At 42.6% G+C, this 20419-nt stretch overlaps 1 protein-coding gene across 1 annotated transcript in view; it reads left to right on the forward strand.

The window, feature by feature from the left end:
- snx19b (sorting nexin 19b) overlaps positions 1–20419 on the forward strand; it is a 54355-nt gene that overhangs the window by 9949 nt on the left and 23987 nt on the right. The window contains exon 9 of the mRNA XM_066708598.1: positions 4800–4929. Within this exon, the coding sequence (XP_066564695.1) occupies positions 4800–4929 (130 nt within the window). The remainder of the gene's footprint in view (positions 1–4799; positions 4930–20419) is intronic.

Below are 20419 nucleotides of genomic sequence, written 5' to 3' on the forward strand. Positions count from 1 at the left end.
GCTGTTTTGGATTTGCATAACATTTTCTGTCCTTTGGCAGTGTTTTTTAAATGTACACTAGTGTAAAATCAGTTTAATCATATTTCTGTGACGTACAAATGGGCCTCCTTGTGTAATTCTGGATATTGTTTTGTGCACTTGTCTGAAGCCACAAGACTCTATGGAGATTCAAACCATATTCTGTTTTACAAGATTACAACATTTTCAGATGACTCTTTCTTCCCATTGAACTGTGCTAAAATAATACCTTAAATAACACAAAATAACAGCAATATGTGACTCACTGTAGAAAATTAAGTAATTACCATTTGATCTGAAAAAGGATTTCATTCAAATGAAAATAAATTATCCAATGTATTGGTTGTGAAATGATGGCTAAATACATTGGATGAGATAAATGCTATAAGTATTGCTTTTAAATGGAAAAAAAAATCACACTTCAGGAGAATAACATAACTCCTGGTAGTCTGTGAAAATGAAGGCTTTTGCTCCATGAGGAAACCAGGCCTTCATCCTTTCAATGAGTGACTGTTGCTGAACGGGGGGGAGTATTTTATCTAATCCAGTTGACCGCTCCTACATTTCGCACTGAAGGGAAACTCTTGACTCCTGTGTTACTTCTAAGAGACAATTAGTCTGATCGTGCACATTCCTAGCATTTTATAATTGTATTAAAACGGAAATTAGTGTTGTCAGTGTTTGTTTTTTCTCTCTCAAGGCCAATGTAACTTGGCACTCAAGCCAAGCACTCTCTAATCCTGTCACAGTTGTTAGATGGCTTGGCTAAAGCCCTCTGCAGTTACCTACCCTTCAGTGTCTTGCGGGATGTCTTGTATGTGTTTCTGCAGTCTTCTTACTGTGAGTTGTATGTCATCTGCTTGCTCAGATTTAGCCTACATGTGGACCTCCATGATGAAAAAATAAAACGCTTGGAAAGAAAAGCACTTAAGAGATAATTGACTTAGTGTTTTTGTTGTTTCCATTCTTATCCTGTGAGGTTGTCCACCCCTGATCCAGAAGAGTCTCTTCGTGCTCGTTTTGTATGTAACATCAAATGGTCAAGAGGGTTTCCTGCAGAAATTAGCATAGGCAAGGCGGTCTGTTACTGAATTGTTGGGGGGCGGGCAGTGCCATCAGAATGTTGAGCGGTGGGGTTTTTGTGCCATTGGATTGTCGAGCGGGGGGATTTCGCTGTAGTGAACAAGAGCATGTGTGCCTGTGCTTTAAAGTTTATAATATTTTCTTTGCCATTCATTTGTTTGGCCTGAATAGTACTGCGGGAAACCCTGGCAATCATATTTAAACTAATTAAGCTAATTATAGATCCAGTTAAGTCATTAAGAGCAACCCCTGCCTCTACAGGAGCTGGTTTGCCATGTTCTGGGGTATGGGAAAGCTGGAATCCATGATCGGCATTTGTCTGCAGTCTGTTTATTTAGCTGGCATCTGTGCATTCTCCAGGCTAAAGATATGAAGAGTTTTTTTTACCCTATAGTTACATACCATACAGAAATAAATAAATACAGTACTTTGCAAAAGTCTTAGGCCACTCTGACAAAATCAAATTTAAGCAATTTATTTGAGTAGTAATTTAAAAAAAATAATAATACAATGAAACCAACTCTTCTTCTGGCGTCTTTTTGAATTGTGACTCATCGCTCCAAAAGACTTTCTGCCAATGGCTGTCGCTCCAGCTTGTTGGTCTTTCACGTACTGCAATCTCTTCTGCTTGTAGCCTTTCTGCAAGAATGGTTACTTAGCTGCAACACGCCCTACAAGATCATTTCTTGTAAGACTTCTCACAGTAGAAGCATGTACTTTGGTGCCAATTGACTGCTAGCTGCTGAGCAAGCACTTCACTGGATTTCCTTCTGTCCCTCAAGGAAGTGACCTTTAAGTACTGTTCATCAGATGCAGACAGATTTTTGGGTCTTCCACTGCATTTTCTGTCTTTCCCAGTTTCTTCAAATTTTTTAACAGCTAGAAAATCCAGTTAGGTGGCCTGTTGCTTGCTGAGAATTGCATGGTTTATACAAAACTATGATTTTATGTCTGTCAAACTGTTAGATTAGCCATTTCCAAATCTATTCTCGAGGCACCCCAGACATTCCTTGTATTTGTTACATTTCACCACTAACACACCTGTTTCAGCTAATCAATACCTCATTAAGTTGAATCAGTTGGGCTGGTGGTGGAATTCAACAAATACACGGATGGCTGGAGTGCCTCGATGAGAGGTTTGGGAACCAAAACTGTATTCATCCAGCCATCTCACAAGATATCAACTACCTTTTGGAAAGCACAAAAAATTCTTGTATTAATGTTTATTTGTATTTATTATAATGTTATACCGTGTTTTTACGAGCAGATAAACACTTACTGCCCAGATAAATAGCTTTAAACATAATTTTCTCAGGTGGCCTATAAATTGATTTGCATGTTAATGAGTGAAATAAGTATTTGACCCCTTCGACTTAGTACTTGGTGGCAAAACCCTTGTTGGCAATCACAGAGGTCAGACGTTTCTTGTAGTTGGCCACCAGGTTTGCACACATCTCAGGAGGGATTTTGTCCCACTCCTCTTTGCAGATCCTCTGCAAGTCATTAAGGTTTCAAGGCTAACGTTTGGCAACTCGAACCATCAGCTCCCTCCACAGATTTTCTATGGGATTAAGGTCTGGAGACTGGCTAGGCCACTCCAGGACCTTAATGTGCTTCTTCTTGAGCCACTCCTTTGTTGCCTTGGCTGTGTGTTTTGGGTCATTGTCATGCTGGAATACCCATCCACGACCCATTTTCAATGCCCTGGCTGAGGGAAGGAGGTTCTCACCCAAGATTTGACGGTACATGGCCCCGTCCATCGTCCCTTTGATGCGGTGCAGTTGTCCTGTCCCCTTAGCAGAAAAACACCCCCAAAGCATAATGTTTCCACCTCCATGTTTGACGGTGGGGATGGTGTTCTTGGGGTCATTCCTCCTCCTCCAAACACGGCGAGTTGAGTTGATGCGAAAGAGCTCGATTTTGGTCTCATCTGACCACAACACTTTCACCCAGTTCTCCTCTGAATCATTCAGATGTTCATTGGCAAACTTCAGACGGGCCTGTACATGTGCTTTCTTGAGCAGGGGGACCTTGCGGGCGCTGCAGGATTTCAGTCCTTCACGGCGTAGTGTGTTACCAATTGTTTTCTTGGTGACTATGGTCCCAGCTGCCTTGAGATCATTAACAAGATCCTCCTGTGTAGTTCTGGGCTGATTCCTCACCGTTCTCATGATCATTGAATCTCCATGAGGTGAGATCTTGCATGGAGCCCCAGACCGAGGGAGATTGACGGTTATTTTGTGTTTCTTCCATTTGCGAATAATCGCACCAACTGTTGTCACCTTCTCACCAAGCTGCTTGGCGATGGTCTTGTAGCCCATTCCAGACTTGTGTAGGTCTACAATCTTGTCCCTGACATCCTTGGACAGCTCTTTGGTCTTGGCCATGGTGGAGAGTTTGGAATCTGATTGATTGATTGCTTCTGTGGACAGGTGTCTTTTATACAGGTAACGAGCTGAGATTAGGAGCACTCCCTTTAAGAGACTGCCCCTAATCTCAGCTCGTTACCTGTATAAAAGACACCTGGGAGCCAAAAATCTTGCTGATTGATAGGGGATCAAATACTTGTTTCCCTCATTAACATGCAAATCAATTTATAACTTTTTTGAAATGCGTTTTTCTGGATTTGTTTGTTGTTATTCTATCTCTCACTGTTAAAATACACCTACCATTAAAATTATAGACTGATCATTTCTTTTGTCAGTGGGCAAACGTACAAAATCAGCACGGGATCAAATACTTTTTTCCCTCACTGTATGTGTGGTTCCCAATATACTATAGATGAGAAATGAGAAAAAAAAACACTCACCTCCATAAGATAGGCTTGCCTAGTTATTGTTATCAACAATTTTTACTGCATTAGTAGACAGCTGAAACTGTACAGTCTCTATCACATAGAGGAGAAATGTTTCTTTCTGTTATTGACACAAGATGGCAGTCTTCGATTAGGATAAAAACAGTAATGGTGGTAGTGAGCTTTATCATGACCTACATTGCCCTGGACTTTGCCACACATTTACTTCATCACAATTTTCTCGTAGCATTTCCTTCGTACATTTTTTTTCTACAATTGACCCAAGTACCACTTGACCGTCTACTAGTAAAACCATATTACTAAGTAGTCACTTGAAATTAAGAATGAATTGACTTGACTCTTCTTACTGACAACAAGGCAAAACAAACAGGATTGTTACCTTATGTTACTCTGTATCTTGAGCTATTAAAGCAAATTATTCAATTGCCTTGAAGTAACAAAGCTGTTCCATTTGACAAAGTTTGCACTGGAATTCCAATTTCTAAGATATTGTTAAAAACCTGACCCCTGGGGATCCAATACATCATGGATGGTTCATTTCAGGTAGTCTGAGGCTTTCTGTCTGTCACTGCCCTGAGACAGTTACACTCTCTGAAAATTATGCAATGATAACAACACCCCCCCCCCCCATAAATAGCCAATCCTAATGGGTTATGGGAGAAAAAATTTAGGAAATTACCCACTTAGGACATTAAAACAGGGCATGCAGAACATCTGAAATAACAGATGCATCTTAAGAAGGAAGTTGTTGGGCAGGCTGGTCCATTAGGTGTGCAGGACTGCGTGCGTTTTACATTAGAATCCCACCTGCAAGAGATTTTCGTTTCCGTGACGTATCCGTTAGGTAGTAGATTGACCTGTTGTTGTGATTTGCTGATTTCAGGCGCCGAAATGGCCCTAGCAGACATTGCCCTGAACATCCTATGCTTGCTGATGAAGAACCAGTGGAGCTGGCTCTGTACGCAGAACATCCAAAAGACGATTAGGTTGCTGTTTGGAACCCTCATTGACAGGTATGTGTCTTGGAACTCCCACAACTACATGACGTCATCATCTTTTCCTCTGTTGACTTCTCTTGTATGCTGGAATATGTTCTCCGATTTCTGAGAAACTGCCAAGAGAAGGGGTTGGGGGATGGGGGCTGTCTGTCTGAATGTAAAAGAAGATATAGCTAGGTTTATCTTTCCTGAGTCTTTAATTGTGTCCAAGAGTGAGTTCCACTCATGGAGGTAAATCCATCCAGCTGAATAGATACAAAGAGTCATGAGGGACATGCTATTTCCTTTATTTATTAATATTTCGTATAGGTTTTCTGCAGCACACTGCTATAATTGAGAAACCCTTCTGAAAAAATGTACTGTACAACAATAGTGTAATTACATATCTGATCGATAACTCTATAACTGGTTGTGTCTTAAAATGCTTTAACCTAATTTAAATTATGTCTGCAACATAACATATACACCGATCAGCCATAACATTATGACCACTAACAGGTGAAGTGAATAACACTGATAATCTGGCACCTGTGGGTGGGATATATTAAGCAGCAAGTGAACATTTTGTCCTCAAAGTTGATGTGTTAGAAGCAGGATCTGAGCAACTTTGACAAGGGCCAAATTGTGATGGCTAGACGACTGGGTCAGAGCATCTCCAAAACTGCAGCTCTTGTGGGGTGTTCCCGGTCTGCAGTGTTCAGTACCTATCAAAAGTGGACCAAGGAAGGAAAAGCAGTGAACCGGCGACAGCGTCATGGGTGGCAAAGGCTCATTGATGCACTTGGGGAGCGAAGGCTGGCCCTGTGGTCTGATCCAACAGACGAGCTACTGTAGCTCAAATTGCTGGAAAAGTTAATGCTGGTTCTGATAGAAAGGTGTCAGAACACCCAGTGCATCGCAGTTTGTTGCATATGGGGCTGCGTAGCCGCAGACCAGTCAGGGTGTCCATGCTAACTCCTGTCCACTGCCGAAGCACCTACAATGCGCACGTGAGCATCAGAACTGGACCACGGAGCAATGGAAGAAGGTGGCCTGGTCTGATAATCACGTTTTCTTTTACATCACGTGGATGGCTGGGTGCGTGTGTTTCGCTTACCTGGAGAACACATGGCACCAGGATGCACTATGGGAAGAAGGCAAGCCGGCGGAGGCACTGTGATGCTTTGGGCAATGTTCTGCTGGGATAACTTGGGTCCTGCCATTCATGTGGTTGTTACTTTGAGACATACCACCTACCTAATCATTGTTGCAGACCGTGTACACCCTTTCATGGAAACAGTATTCCCTGATGGCATTGGCTTCTTTCAGCAGGATAATGCGCCCTGCCACAAAGCAAAAATGGTTCAGGAATGGTTTGAGGAACACAACAGTGAGTTCAAGGCGTTGCCTCCAAATTCCCCAGATCCCCAATCCAATCGAGCATCTGTGGGATGTGCTGGACACCTCGCCTCTTACAGGACTTAAAGGATCTGCTGCTAACGTCTTGGTGCCAGATACCACAGCACACCTTCAGAGGTCTAGTGGAGTCCATGCCTCGATGGGTCAGGGCTGTTTTGGCGGCAGAAGGGGGACCTACACAATATTAGGCAGGTGGTCATAATGTTATGGCTGATCGGTGTATATACATACACACATACAGGGGTCGATCTTAATGCTAGCCCCCTAGCCAATGGCTAGTGCAGATCGCTGCAGGCCAGTACAGATTCTCTAGAACTAGTCCATGTGGCTAGTGCATATTATCATATGTTTTAAATCTGTTACGAATGATCGGTATGCTACTTCCGGTGTGCTAGTTTCCTGTATGCGTGCTACCGACCACGTGCTAGCAGTCGGTTTGTGCTCCCCAGCCTTACTCCGGTAGTATTTTATATAGAAATGTACTGGAAACGATCACTACTCGCGCATGTCAAGGTGTATTCGAATGTACCACTTGCAGCAGACGACAGAGGCGGTCTTTGGAGTGACCAGAGCATCATTAAACGTGAGTATAATCCTAAAACAATGCCAAAAACCAAGAAAACTTGTGTATAAATCCTTAAACACAGTTGCATAAATAAATAAGACCATAAATAAGCTACACAGTAAGTTAAGCTATAAGCAAACTTATATATTAAATAGAGATTGATATTGTGGAGTTATTTTCACCATATTTTGTACTGTGCCTAGAGTATTTAAACTACAGCCACTGTCACTCAATGTACTTTAGGCAAGCAAGAGTGGACGGGTCAATTTCACTCACCTACAGCAGAAAATCATACAAAAACTGAGCACAAAGAAGCAGCAGATTAATCATTATCTACATATTTACAATCATTTTTTTATTCCTTTCAGGGGAACAATGTTTGTTACAGTTTTAAATAACACAATTTGTCAATATTTTTAACAACTTTCTTTTTCTGACAATAATTTAAAATAATTACTTGATCCGAATTGGCGGGCTAGTGAAACTTTGTGCGGGCTAGTGCAACTTGAGAGCCACTAGTCTTGCTGGCTACTTGGGAAAAAAGTTAAGATCTACCCCAATATATATCAATTTTTCCAGTTTTTATTGAAATGTAAGCAGTTCAAGTCCAGTGAATAACCTGAAATGGTACAAAGGTAAGCGGTAAATTGCTAGAGGTTAAGAAAATAAGTTTCAGTTACCAAAAACTGATATACATTTCAGAGTTATATACTGTGTTACTTTGGCAGTGTTATGCACAGCTCCTTTGCATAGAAGTTACACTGTATTACTGTATGCACACATCATTTGAAAGCTTATTCTCTTGACTACTAGCGCGTTACAGTTTCCGTGTCTCCTGCTCCTGGGGGGGTTGGGGGTCTCATTCAGATGTCACAGATCACTGAATTTCGATCGGATTTCTTTGCAGATAGGTTTGTATTGTTCAGAATAATCTAATGATTATAATTACTATCGGCTTCTATCAAACACAGAGAAGTTCAGATCTAATTGTTTAAAATTGTTGTGTTATTAGTACACTGTAAACAGAGTTTTCCATCTTGACATTTTGAACTCTCTGTGGGTGTGTGTTGCTTCTACCAAAATGTGGATGGTCTTGTTTTGATCAGTGGACTGTTTGGTTCCAGAATATGTCATAATTGTCAATATTTTTTGACATTTTGTATTCCTACTCAGACAAAGTATCCCCCATCCCCCCATTTCAGAATGCAGAGGGAGAAAAATTGAAAATCACATTGTTAGAAAGATGAGAGTCTCAGCTTTCATGGGATACTAAACACTTGGCGAACAACACAACAGTGAAAAGTACACATGGGATTAAAGAGAAGCACACAGATTTGGTGCCCTTTTAAGGGTACCAGAGGGGTTTGTCAGCTTAAGGGGTTAAATTTTGTTAAACAAAATTATTCCATTATTTCCTTTTTATCTCCAATTGTTTATTTGTTCTGTGCTTTAATTTCAGGGTACATTGAGACATTAAACTGTGTACATTTCAATAAAAACTGGAAACATTTGAGGTTCTAAAACTTTTGACCGGTAGTGTATGTATATACACTCACCTAAAGGATTATTAGGAACACCTGTTCAATTTCTCATTAATGCAATTATCTAACCAACCAATCACATGGGATGTGGTGGAACGGGAGCTTCGTGCCCTGGATGTGCATCCCACAAATCTCCATCAACTGCAAGATGATATCCTATCAATATGGGCCAACGTTTCTAAAGAATGCTTTCAGCACCTTGTTGAATCAATGCCACGTAGAATTAAGGCAGTTCTGAAGGCGAAAGGGGGTCAAACACAGTATTAGTATGGTGTTCCTAATAATCCTTTAGGTGAGTGTAGATTATATATTAATAAATTACCTGTGTTTTCAATAAGGAGCTGAAGTGTGATTAAAAACTTGGCTATATGAAAACCATCAGATAAACTCAAACAGCAGTGATTCATGTGAGTCAGAAAGGGTAATAGGAAAATCATGAGAGAGAAAAAACATATAAGTATACAAAAGTAATTTGTAAATATTTGTAAAGTAATTGCCCCAGGCACTGGGAGGTTCTGGAACACAATTTGCCAGAGCGAAAAATCTCCTATCAGAGAATTGGACTGAGATCTCTGAACAGCGGGCAGTTTGTTTCCCAAGCGGCTGTGCCAGGAAGACCTCAATGCACCTGATGTTACCAAGGGCTATACAGCATAACCATACACAATGTACCCAGAGTACATCTCTTTTAAAGTGAGTGAAAATGGCAATTTTCCCAAAAAATAAGCAGGAATTATTGTGCAGTTAAGGTACCTTGTGACCCATCTGTTTAACTTCAGAAATGGATGTTGGGATACAGGGTGGACTTGGCATTGTCAGTGTATGGTGGTCTGCTAGTAAGTAAGCCAAGACCAATGTTTTTTTAATACACAATCCTGACCACTTGAGTAAAATACATGATTTTGTCTCCAACAACGTGCTTTAGCATGGGAAGAAAGATGTGAAGGCAGGTGTCTTTCTAGAAGTAAAGTCCGATATAATTTGTGAGTAATGACTGTGGATATGCAGTAACATGGATCATTGTGGAACTTTCTAATGGTGTGTGTTTGGCATGTTTTGCATAATTATAAATCAGCTGTGCAGGTGGTCTGTTATTTTCCCCATGTTTGTAACAGTTGCAGTAGTTTGTGTGACAGATATGGCAGTTCAGGTCAGGATGGCTCTTGTCCAATTTCAATTCTCCACTTAATATTCTCCTTATATGTCGTGCATACATTGAATACCATAAAGGGGAACTGCTTCCTTTTGAGCTGAGAACATGCTATAAAAAAAAAAGAAACGTTTCTTGTTCCATTCATCGTGTTACTTGTTCAGCGCAATCATTTGTCAAGCCCTTCGGAAAGTGAAATGTAATTTTTGTTTAAAGGCTCTAAGCCAAACTCTTTTCACGCTTGTGAGTTCCAATCTCTTATTTGGCATCTCTGGATTAAAACAATTTAGAAAGGGGAAAAAAATAAAAATAAAAATATATATTATTATATTTTAAATCGCCTGTTTCTAATGCTGGTCGTGGAAAGACTGAGGGTCTTTTTCCAGGTCATTCTGTTTTTCCTGCATGTTAAACAGCCTGTATGCAGTGCTTCGGTTAGATTCTAATAGTACCTGAGAGGGGCAGGTATGTTCCCTTGTCGTGTAGCCCCACCCAGAAAGAATAGGGCTACACAGCTTTACTGGTTGCCCTGAAGAATAGCCTTTTGCTTATGAATGCATTTCGAGGCATCAGGGAAGTTCATAGGATAGTGTTATCTGTCTTGCATTATGACACTTACCTCTATTCCCCAAAAATAAATGCATTCAAATTCTCCTCAGTGTCTAGTGTTACAGCCATTAATACAAATCAAGGCTAGCTCACAACAAGGCCCTTAATCACAGCACAACACCCAGTTGGACTTTCGTAATATTGCTTTAGTTTCCACAGTGTAATGAGGTGCATGATATTCTAGCTTACTTTGGATGCGGTCTGTTGTAGCAAGGTCTAAAATGTTTCAGCTGTGCAAATCTCAAGTATGAGCAATGTTGAGCATTGTAAGGATCACCATTCTGTACACCATTCTGACAACCGCTTCAGGAGGGCGACACTCGGTCAAGCGGTGTGCCTGTTGCACGTGCCAGTTATGTATGTAACTTTGTATGCTAACAACTTAAAAAAAAAAAAAAAAATGGAAATGGGGAAAAAAAAAAAGGAAAAGAACGAGGAATGATTTGTATACATCGGAGACGCACTATAACATAAATATCTTGACTGCACTGTATGTTTTCCTATGAGTAGTACTTATTCATCATGCGATACCCCAGAGAAATCAGTGCGTTTTCTGGCACTCAGTCACATTGATAAAGGGTATGTGTGCTGTTTACTGCTTAATGAGTGTGCGAAAGAAAATGGTTGACCTACTTTTTTCAAATAAATTAATTTTGATCCTATAATAGTTTTAAATGAAAAGCTACACTTACTTCTTGAGCTAGCCTGCTATTATCCGCCTAATGACCACCAGGCGGAAAGAAAACCTTGATTTTTATTCAACTTTTCACATTTGAATTCAGTTGATGAAAAATACCTTGGCCAGGAAGGGATTTTTTTTTTTTTTTAAATGGTCAATTCTGTTTATTGTTTCACTGCCCAGGACTTTTAGAAACACAATCATTAAAAAAAAAAAAAACATTCAGCTATTTAAATAATTGTTATTTTATTCAAGAATTACTATGTCATGTCCAGTTAGAACAATTTGTTTTTAAATCATGTTGTAACAATTGTGCAGCAGGCACTTAATCAACTGCTACATGTATACTTGATTCAGAGTTTCCCCTGTAGATGACGGAATGCCTGTCTATACATTTTGCTTGGAAAAACAAATAGAAGACAACTGTTTTAGATGAGCACACAAGTACTTGGCAATCCCAGGTACTGTTCAAGAGGAACCCCCTGGAAAGACTGTGCTGCAGTCAATACCTCCTGAAGATCCAAACAGAACTCTCTCCCTCAGGATGAAGGAAATCGAGAGCAGTCCGATGTAGGCTATTCGTTTCTTTGTTTTTTGGGTTCACTTCTTGAAGTTTGCAGACGTGTGGCTTGTGTCCGTCCGCTTGTCGTTCTACTCAGCCAAGTTTTCAAATTAGGATTCTGAGAAATGCATAGCCAGACACATACGGAGGACTGTAAACCCAAAGGCAGTGCTTTGGGATTTCATATCTCCTTCCATCTAACTTTGCCAATTGATCTGAATGGAATGCAGCCGTAAGGTTCAACAACCGACCACACAAACAACAAACAAACAAAAACAAAAGAACGTTTGAGTGTTATTTATTTATTTATTTACTACTGAAGGAATTGTTCTAGCAGCTAGTTTAAAAATAAATTAAAATGTTCAGTGACACGCAACCGTAAAATAGCAGCAAGCAGCTTTTTTTTTCCACTTGAATACATGAGTGCATAGAGGAAACTCTTTGAAACAGCATAAAGCTGGACTTGGACCATGGATTTGCCAGTTGGCGTAGTTATGAGAATCCTTCAGTGGCAGGGACTTTAACAACCATGCTCATTATTGTCATTACAGATCCCTGGAGACACCAAACCAAGTGTTAGTTTTTTTTTCTTTCCCCCCCCTCCTTTTTTCTCCAAGCTCTTTCCTATAAATGCTGGAACGTGTTGTCTTCAGGGTGCTTTCTGTGTTTTCTCAGCTTGTAAAAGGAAATATTTATTGGAGAAAAATGGGCAGCTTCTATAAGCAGAATAAAAGTCTTCAGACAACTTTAGAAAACTGTGTTTTTGGCACTTCTAGTCCTCATCATCTCCAGGACACACAGATACATGGTACAATAGATTCTGTCTCTGTAATACAAAATTAAAAAAATAAATTGAACCAGTAGATAAATACACTCACCTAAAGGATTATTAGGAACACCATACTAATACTGTGTTTGACCCACTTTCGCCTTCATAACTGCCTTAATTCTACGTGGCATTGATTCAACAAGGTGCTGAAAGCATTCTTTAGAAATGTTGGCCAATATTGATAGGATAGCATCTTGCAGTTGATGGAGATTTGTGGGATGCACATCCAGGGCACGAAGCTCCCGTTCCACCACATCCCAAAGATGCTCTATTGGGTTGAGATCTGGTGACTGTGGGGGCCAGTTTAGTACAGTGAACTCATTGTCATGTTCAAGAAACCAATTTGAAATGATTCGACCTTTGTGACATGGTGCATTATCCTGCTGGAAGTAGCCATCAGAGGATGGGTACATGGTGGTCATAAAGGGATGGACATGGTCAGAAACAATGCTCAGGTAGGCCGTGGCATTTAAACGATGCCCAATTGGCACTAAGGGGCCTGAAGTGTGCCAAGAAAACATCCCCCACACCATTACACCACCACCACCAGCCTGCACAGTGGTAACAAGGCATGATGGATCCATGTTCTCATTCTGTTTACGCCAAATTCTGACTCTACCATCTGAATGTCTCAACAGAAATCGAGACTCATCAGACCAGGCAACATTTTCCCAGTCTTCAACTGTCCAATTTCGGTGAGCTTGTGCAAATTGTAACCTCTTTTTCCTATTTGTAGTGGAGATGAGTGGTACCCGGTGGGGTCTTCTGCTGTTGTAGCCCATCCGCCTCAAGGTTGTACGTGTTGTGGCTTCACAAATGCTTTGCTGCATACCTCGGTTGTAACGAGTGGTTATTTCAGTCAAAGTTGCTCTTCTATCAGCTTGAATCAGTCGGCCCATTCTCCTCTGACCTCTAGCATCCACAAGGCATTTTCGCCCACAGGACTGCCGCATACTGGATGTTTTTCCCTTTTCACACCATTCTTTGTAAACCCTAGAAATGGTTGTGCGTGAAAATCCCAGTAACTGAGCAGATTGTGAAATACTCAGACCGGCCCGTCTGGCACCAACAACCATGCCACGCTCAAAATTGCTTAAATCACCTTTCTTTCCCATTCAGACATTCAGTTTGGAGTTCAGGAGATTGTCTTGACCAGGACCACACCCCTAAATGCATTGAAGCAACTGCCATGTGATTGGTTGGTTAGATAATTGCATTAATGAGAAATTGAACAGGTGTTCCTAATAATCCTTTAGGTGAGTGTATATTGGAAATGTTACCTTCAATTTTCCCTTTTTTCTTTACATAATCGGTTTAATGGACTGAGAGATGGCACTGTGGATCTTGACAATTTCCACAAAACATAATTTCCAACACGTGTCTTCAGTGGATTGTGCTCTTTTTTTTTTCTGTTCCTTTACATTAATAAATTACGACCAACAAAAACTGCATTATTGGCTCATTGACATGTTCCAGTGTAACCTATTTTAACCTTATTCTGTCTACTCACAATTGATTTTTCTTATCAGTTTGTTGATTTTTGATTTTGTTTTATAATATGTTGATTGAGTAAAGCATGAATCACTGCATTTTTCTGCTTGAGAACTTTCAACAACAAAAGTTGAACTACATTTGACTACAGTTAAATAGTATTTATTATATTTGTATTATCATTATTATTAGTGAAAAGTAAACAAAGTTGTGAAATGAGAGAGTACTCTTATTCTGTATTTGCAGTTCTATTGGGAACTCTAAAAGAAGCAGGATAGGAAACCTGAGATCCACAGGCACATCACTGGAAAGACAAGTATTTCAGAGCGGTTTGATTCTAGAGCTGAAAAAGGAAAAGGCATCATCCAAGAAACGTTTTTGAGCCCGTGATAATTATTTGGCTTCACACTGATGCTCATAAATAGGGTTGAAAGTTTTGGCTTTGCATTTTCAGATGCTTAATATTACTGACTGGAAGCTTTGAAACCAAAGGGGGACAATTCATGAAAAATATCCACCCCTGGTCTGGCTCTTCGCATGTTTTTCCAGAACATTTATTTATTTAATTGTTTTACACGCAACATGTGCAACCTTCAATCTGTCACTTCTGGTACCTCGGTACAAATCCAGTGAAATTTGAATTGAATGCATATTTAAGTAGGTAAATAAATAATAATTCCATCTATTTAGTAAATTTCAACTTATTTTCAGGACTGATGGCAAGTGAAAATCATATGATAATCAAATAATCATTCATCTTTCTCACTAGTGAATGCTGTCTTGTGCCATTTCTAACTTCCAATGAGTTCTGCAGTACTTCTGCAAACCCTAAAGCAGACCTGCTTGTGCATTTTTTGAAATTCAAAATAGAAGACATTTTCTTTCAACACCTTGTGTTTTTTGGGGTTTAGGAATCACTCATTAGAGAAAAAAGAATAGAAGGCACACCTTGCTATGGTTCAAATGTAATAATTGCTGGGTTTAAAAATTTGCAACCACATAAGATCAAGACCTTATCAAGACCCTACTCTGTCCTGACTTCCTTCTTCGTGTTCTCTTGTCTACAACAATTTCTCAATGCCTTAATGAGGATTAGAGAGCGGTTGCATTTCCACCCAGTTCATCCAGGTCTGCAGTGAGACAAACGGAGAGAGAGTGTCTGCTCAGTTCCCCTACTTTGAGTGACCAGACTGGTAGACTTGCTGACTTGCTGTATTTTTGGTAGTTTATTTGGTGAATAAAGCTAGCCTTTGACCTTTAGAACACTTGAAGGCAGGCGATCTCCTGTAGCTAAATATAAATGTCAAATCTGTCTATGGGATTTTAGAAGTGGGACTGGAGGTCGCTCTCAGGAGTGCATTCAGGTGATATTTTTTAATCCCATCAACCTCTCCTCACAAGTAATTGCTTGAAAGAAAGGCAGCTCTGGATTGCTGTGTACAACCACAGCCATAGATGCGATGTTTGTTCGAACTGTAACTCCAATGAAGCTCAGTCATATTCACTTTGGTACCGCTCTAACGGTTCAGGAAGCACTACCACAGAAACTATGCCTCGTACAGCCTGCCCCGGACCTCAGAAACAAACAAGCTGTGGTGTCAGCAATGCACAGTGTATTTATTAATTTATATTTCTCATAATTTCCTTTGCACGTGTTGCTTTTTATTTAGTTTTAACTTCGAAACAGACTTTCCTGAGCCCCGCCTTTTAGATCCCAGATGCCGTGTCCAACCCCATATGGTGTCAGGGGTTGTGGAGAATGCGGGCATAGCTTTGCGCATTGTGTAACCTAAATACCAGCAACAACGAATCATGGAGGACCTCATCAGACAGCTTGTCAAAACTGACATCGCCCAAAAAGAAATGAACCGTTAGCAGAACACCATGTCAGCAATGAGAGCTTACAGCGGGAGCTGCGCCATCTCAGCGGCGCCATAGCAGGGGATCATGGACTCCCAGCCGGGCCGCCACTAAGATGATGTGGAAGCTTACCTGACAACCTTTGAGAGCATAGCCCAACACGAAAACTGGCCAAAGGCCGACTGGGCAGACATCCTGACTCCATACCTCTCCAGCGTTGCTCAGCAAGCATATCATGACTTGGAAGAGAGCCAGGCTCGTAAATACTCCGTTCTAAAGGAAGCAACGTACTGACTACCCGGAATACGACCCATTCCTGGCTGACAATCCCCCATGGAAAATGAACACGAAACGGACTCTCATAACGACTCTGCCTAATCCTCTTAAACGACCCCGTATTAATGCAAGCCACAGCCACGACCTGAGACACACATGGCCTGCACCCCACACCGTGCCACAGCACGAACTGATTCAAACTTCAGTTCCATAGGTCTGAAAAGCCTCCCTTTTATGGTCATTTTTCTCTATTGTGTAAAAATGGTTCCACTACCAATGTTAACCCTAAACCTCAGCCTCAAAGATACAGTTGGAACCAATTAATAAATAACTAACAAGTAACAACAGAATTGCTGCTTGTTCACGATTTATGCAATTGACCCATAATTGTATCCAGAAAGGTTCTCTGTGTAAAAGGATTAACCAAAATAATGGACAAATAAAAATATTGGCATAGCATGGCATAGAAATCTAATATATATATCTAATATATATAATCTAATATATCTAATAATTCTTATTTTCACACTTGGCAAAAACACAGCAGCTTTTTGGCAGTGAAAAATATACATAGGGTGCACAGGTGCAAGTGCAAGTATAGTTCTCAACTTGTTGCATCTTTCTTGTCCTCTAGTGTGTCCTTCATTGTCTGAAGCAATCTCATGAGCTACAGAAATTTGTGCAGGCTCAGTGATTGTCCTCTCTGGTGCAGGCAATATGAATATTTTTATAAACAATAAAATGAACTTGCAATACCGGAAGACATTTTGATGAAGTAAGTGACAGTCCTGGATTTTAAAGCTGTCATCAAAAAGCTGTTTCCAATTCCCCTGTCGCCTGAGGTTAATTTCTGTTAAGGGGTGTGCATTGTGTTACATTGCCCAGGAGTTTAACCTTGCAGTTTTCAGTGCATTGTTTGCTTTAACCATAGTGGTTGCTGTATGACTGAGTTTTATAAGCATTTCATTAGGCTTACAATAGCAAGGCCGGCTGCTCTACTAATGCAACTAGGAGTGAGGCTGTAATCTACTTGCATAATATTTGGTACAGCAACTTGTGTGACCTCCGCACATGGCAGTGGACCCCTGATCCAATAGGAGTGGCACCACAGACCCACTTAAACACAATATAATACAGAGTAGCCAAGCTGAAAACAACAATATATAACGCGTGGCAGCAGGAACATTCATGCTGCCTCCGTGCAGCACAGGAGCATCCTACTCAACTGAACAGTATGGAGTGGAGAGCTCCACTGTGCTGACAACTTAACATTTCGTACAAACGAACTATATACACCACGGGGTGCAGCAACCAACTCGTGCGCCACCCATGGAACATAGGAGCAGTTGACGCCTGCTGATTAGACCAGGTAATGCAGGGCAACATTAGCTCTACTGTGCTGACAAATGAACTATGTAAACAGCAGAACACGAGAGCCTGCTCAAGTGCTTACCGCTGAGGATAGTAGCAGCGGTCTCTTGCTCTATGGCACACAGCCAAAGCGGGCCACAGACCTGCTGACCAAGGAACTGTGTACACAGCGAGGCAGCGAATAACTCGAGCGCCATCAGCTGGAAACAGTGGCAGTGAGCTCCATTCTACACAGGCTAGAGCGGAGCTACAGTCCTGCTGTTTAGAAGTTATATATACATAACGGGGTACAGGCCAGACGCCTGCACCACCGCAACACAATGCAACAATGAACAAACTATATACATAAGGCAACATACCTGGTGGCTGCATGGCACACCCTGGGAACACATCGACAGGCTGTCAACAAGTCCAGGAGCAGCTTGTGTTGGTGCTCGACTGGAAGGCATAGTCCGGTGGAAGGGAGAACGTGGTTCAATACCTCCAAGCTTCAGCCGCACAAATGTCTGCCGAATGGGCGCGTTGAAAAAGGTGTTCAGGCACTAGGGTCCCGGTGGGCTTGTAGGCTATGGTAATAGTATCCACAATCCAATGTGAGAGGTGCTGCTTTGAAAGCGCCTGGCCCTGTGTCCATGCTCCATAAGACACAAACAGTTGGTCTGAGTGCCAAATGTCCTTAGGGCAGAGCAGGTGAAGCCGACTCTCTTGCTCCGAAGCAAAGGGAGCAGGATGAAAAGCCATCAACTCAATAGGCCTGTTGACATGAAATGGAGACGGCACTTTCAGGATGAACGCAGGGTTAGGCCGTAGCATGACCCTGGAGCCATCTCTTGCAAAACGTACACATGATGGGTGTATAGATGGACAGTGTAACTCGCTCACGTGTTTTGCAGAGGTGATTGCCAGCAAAAACGCAGTCCTTAAGTGACACTAGCTTCAGCTCAGGTGAGGTCAGTGGCTCAATTGGGGCTTGGGAAATTGCATCCAGCACTACATCAAGGCGCTATGCGGGCATTGAACTGGTGCGAGGAGGCCATAGCCGTCAAGCTCCCTTCAGAAACTGCGCAGCCAGGAAATGAGACCCAGGTGGCTCGCCATCAATCCGGACATGACATGCGGAGATGGCTGCCAGATACACTTTGAGTGTGGATGGGGACTTGCCCTGGTACAACAGCTCTTGTAAAAATTGTAATATGACCCCAATGGGGCAATTAATTGGGTCTTGACTGCCGTCTTGTCAGTTAGGTGCTAAACATCCACCAGCGGTAGGAATGCTGCGACCTCGTAGAGGGAGCTCTCACCGAATAAATAGTGGCTACTGCCGCGTCTGACAATCAAACGCTTCCGCTCGGGCCAGGCCGATGGCTGGAGGAGGCCCGGATTGGGGTGCCAAAGGTTGTACCAGGTGCAGGGCACGAAGGCTCTCCGTGAAGGAGGGCGATCAGGTCTGCGAACCAGAATCTGTGAGGCCACCGTGGGGCTATCAGCAGAACTGTCACTCGTTCTCTCCAGGACCACCGGACTAGCGTGTCGATCCCTAGAGTTCCTAAGTGGTCTCGGACGGAGAACCATACTGAGCAGTGGGTGGACTTCTGCTGAACTGGCTCCACAATTGCTGTATTACAAGTGTGTGGAGCCGTCATTCCGAAACTGGGGGGCCACCCTGAGAGAGGAGGTCTGCCGCCATGTTGTATAGGACGGGGAGGTGGACTGCTCTGATGGAGCGGAGCCATGGCTGCACCCACAGAAGAAGACGGCGTGCTATGCAGTACAGTCTGCATGACCGTAGACCTCCTTGCCTGTTGATATAGGCAACCACCGCTGTGTTGTGCGTCCGTACCAGCACGTGTCTGTAGGACTGGCAGGAAATTAGACAGTCCGAGGAGTACTGTTTGTAACTCCAGGACGTTGATATGGAGCACCCGTGCGGGCTCCATCAACCTGCCTTGGACACCATGTCTGTCGCAGACTGCTCCCCAACCTTGTTTGGAGGCGTCTGTTGTCATGACTGCTCGGTGGCAGACTGGCCCCAGGGGCACTCCGAGGGTCATATTGTGAGGGCTTTGCCACCAACGGAGCGCCTTCCAGCACACCAGAGTGACTGTGACTCGGCGTGCTCGATCGCGGTGAGGATGCATCTTGAGAGACCTGAACCACCACTGCAGCATCCTCGGTTGGAGGAGGACGAAGGGGAGGGTCTGTGATGCAGCCGCTAGGAGGCACAGCAGCCTCTGGCAAAGGGACACCCTGACATGAGCTTTCCGTAGCGGACCCGGAAGTCGCGACCAATTCATGCCTGCTTTCGTTGCCCAGACATACGATGCATAGGACCTCCTCACTCCAGGCAAGCAAGGTGTATCGGCCACAAGCGGCACAATGGTGGGGGTGAGAGTAGCTCATCACCGAGCGCACACACGCATGACCAGGGAAACGTGCAGCAGTGGCGCCGATCAGTGTTTTCACCATGTGATCGGGGTCAGGGGTCCGAGGGGGCCAAAGGGTAGTAGACCACCAGCCGTAACGGGATTTAAAACCAAGGCCTCTACACACGGACAAGGAGGCATAGTAGAGCTCTTTCTCAGTGAGCTGAGAGAACGAGATCTCCTAAAGCCACAGTTGTGGGCTGTAGCGCGGGTGAAAGCCGATGGAAGAGCCCCTCACGCAGGCGAGATCTCTTACGACACACCGAGGCTCAGGCTGGGCAGCCGGGCCTACAATTATATTGCCACTGCTAGCGCTCCTGCTGAACAAAAACAAAACCGAAACTGAAAGTGCTACCGGAGCCCCGGTGCACAGACGGAACAGAATCGGATTAGCTCTCAATAATAACACACTAATAACGTTGGCGAACAACACAGCCATGAAGCCAACTAACTGAAACAGAGGTGATAATAATAATAATAATAATATAATAAGGTCTAGTACATAGACAAGACACCGAGAGCTCACATTCTCGGGTCCAGTGAAATGGCAAAAGAGGACAGACCTGCGCAGACTTCATGTTTTATAGAACAGGAAGTGGGAAGGGACTTGTTCTGAGTGATGTGCGCAAGGGCCAATGGCAGGTTTGATAGAGTGATATTTTTCTATCAGGTTCCTATGGAAGTGTGCAGAAACCCCTCCCCCTTGAGCAGTGCTTCCAACTTGAATGTTAACTGAATTGTGTCTCTGTGC

This window comes from Amia ocellicauda, chromosome 1, assembly GCF_036373705.1.
Source record: "Amia ocellicauda isolate fAmiCal2 chromosome 1, fAmiCal2.hap1, whole genome shotgun sequence".
Lineage (NCBI taxonomy): Eukaryota > Metazoa > Chordata > Actinopteri > Amiiformes > Amiidae > Amia > Amia ocellicauda.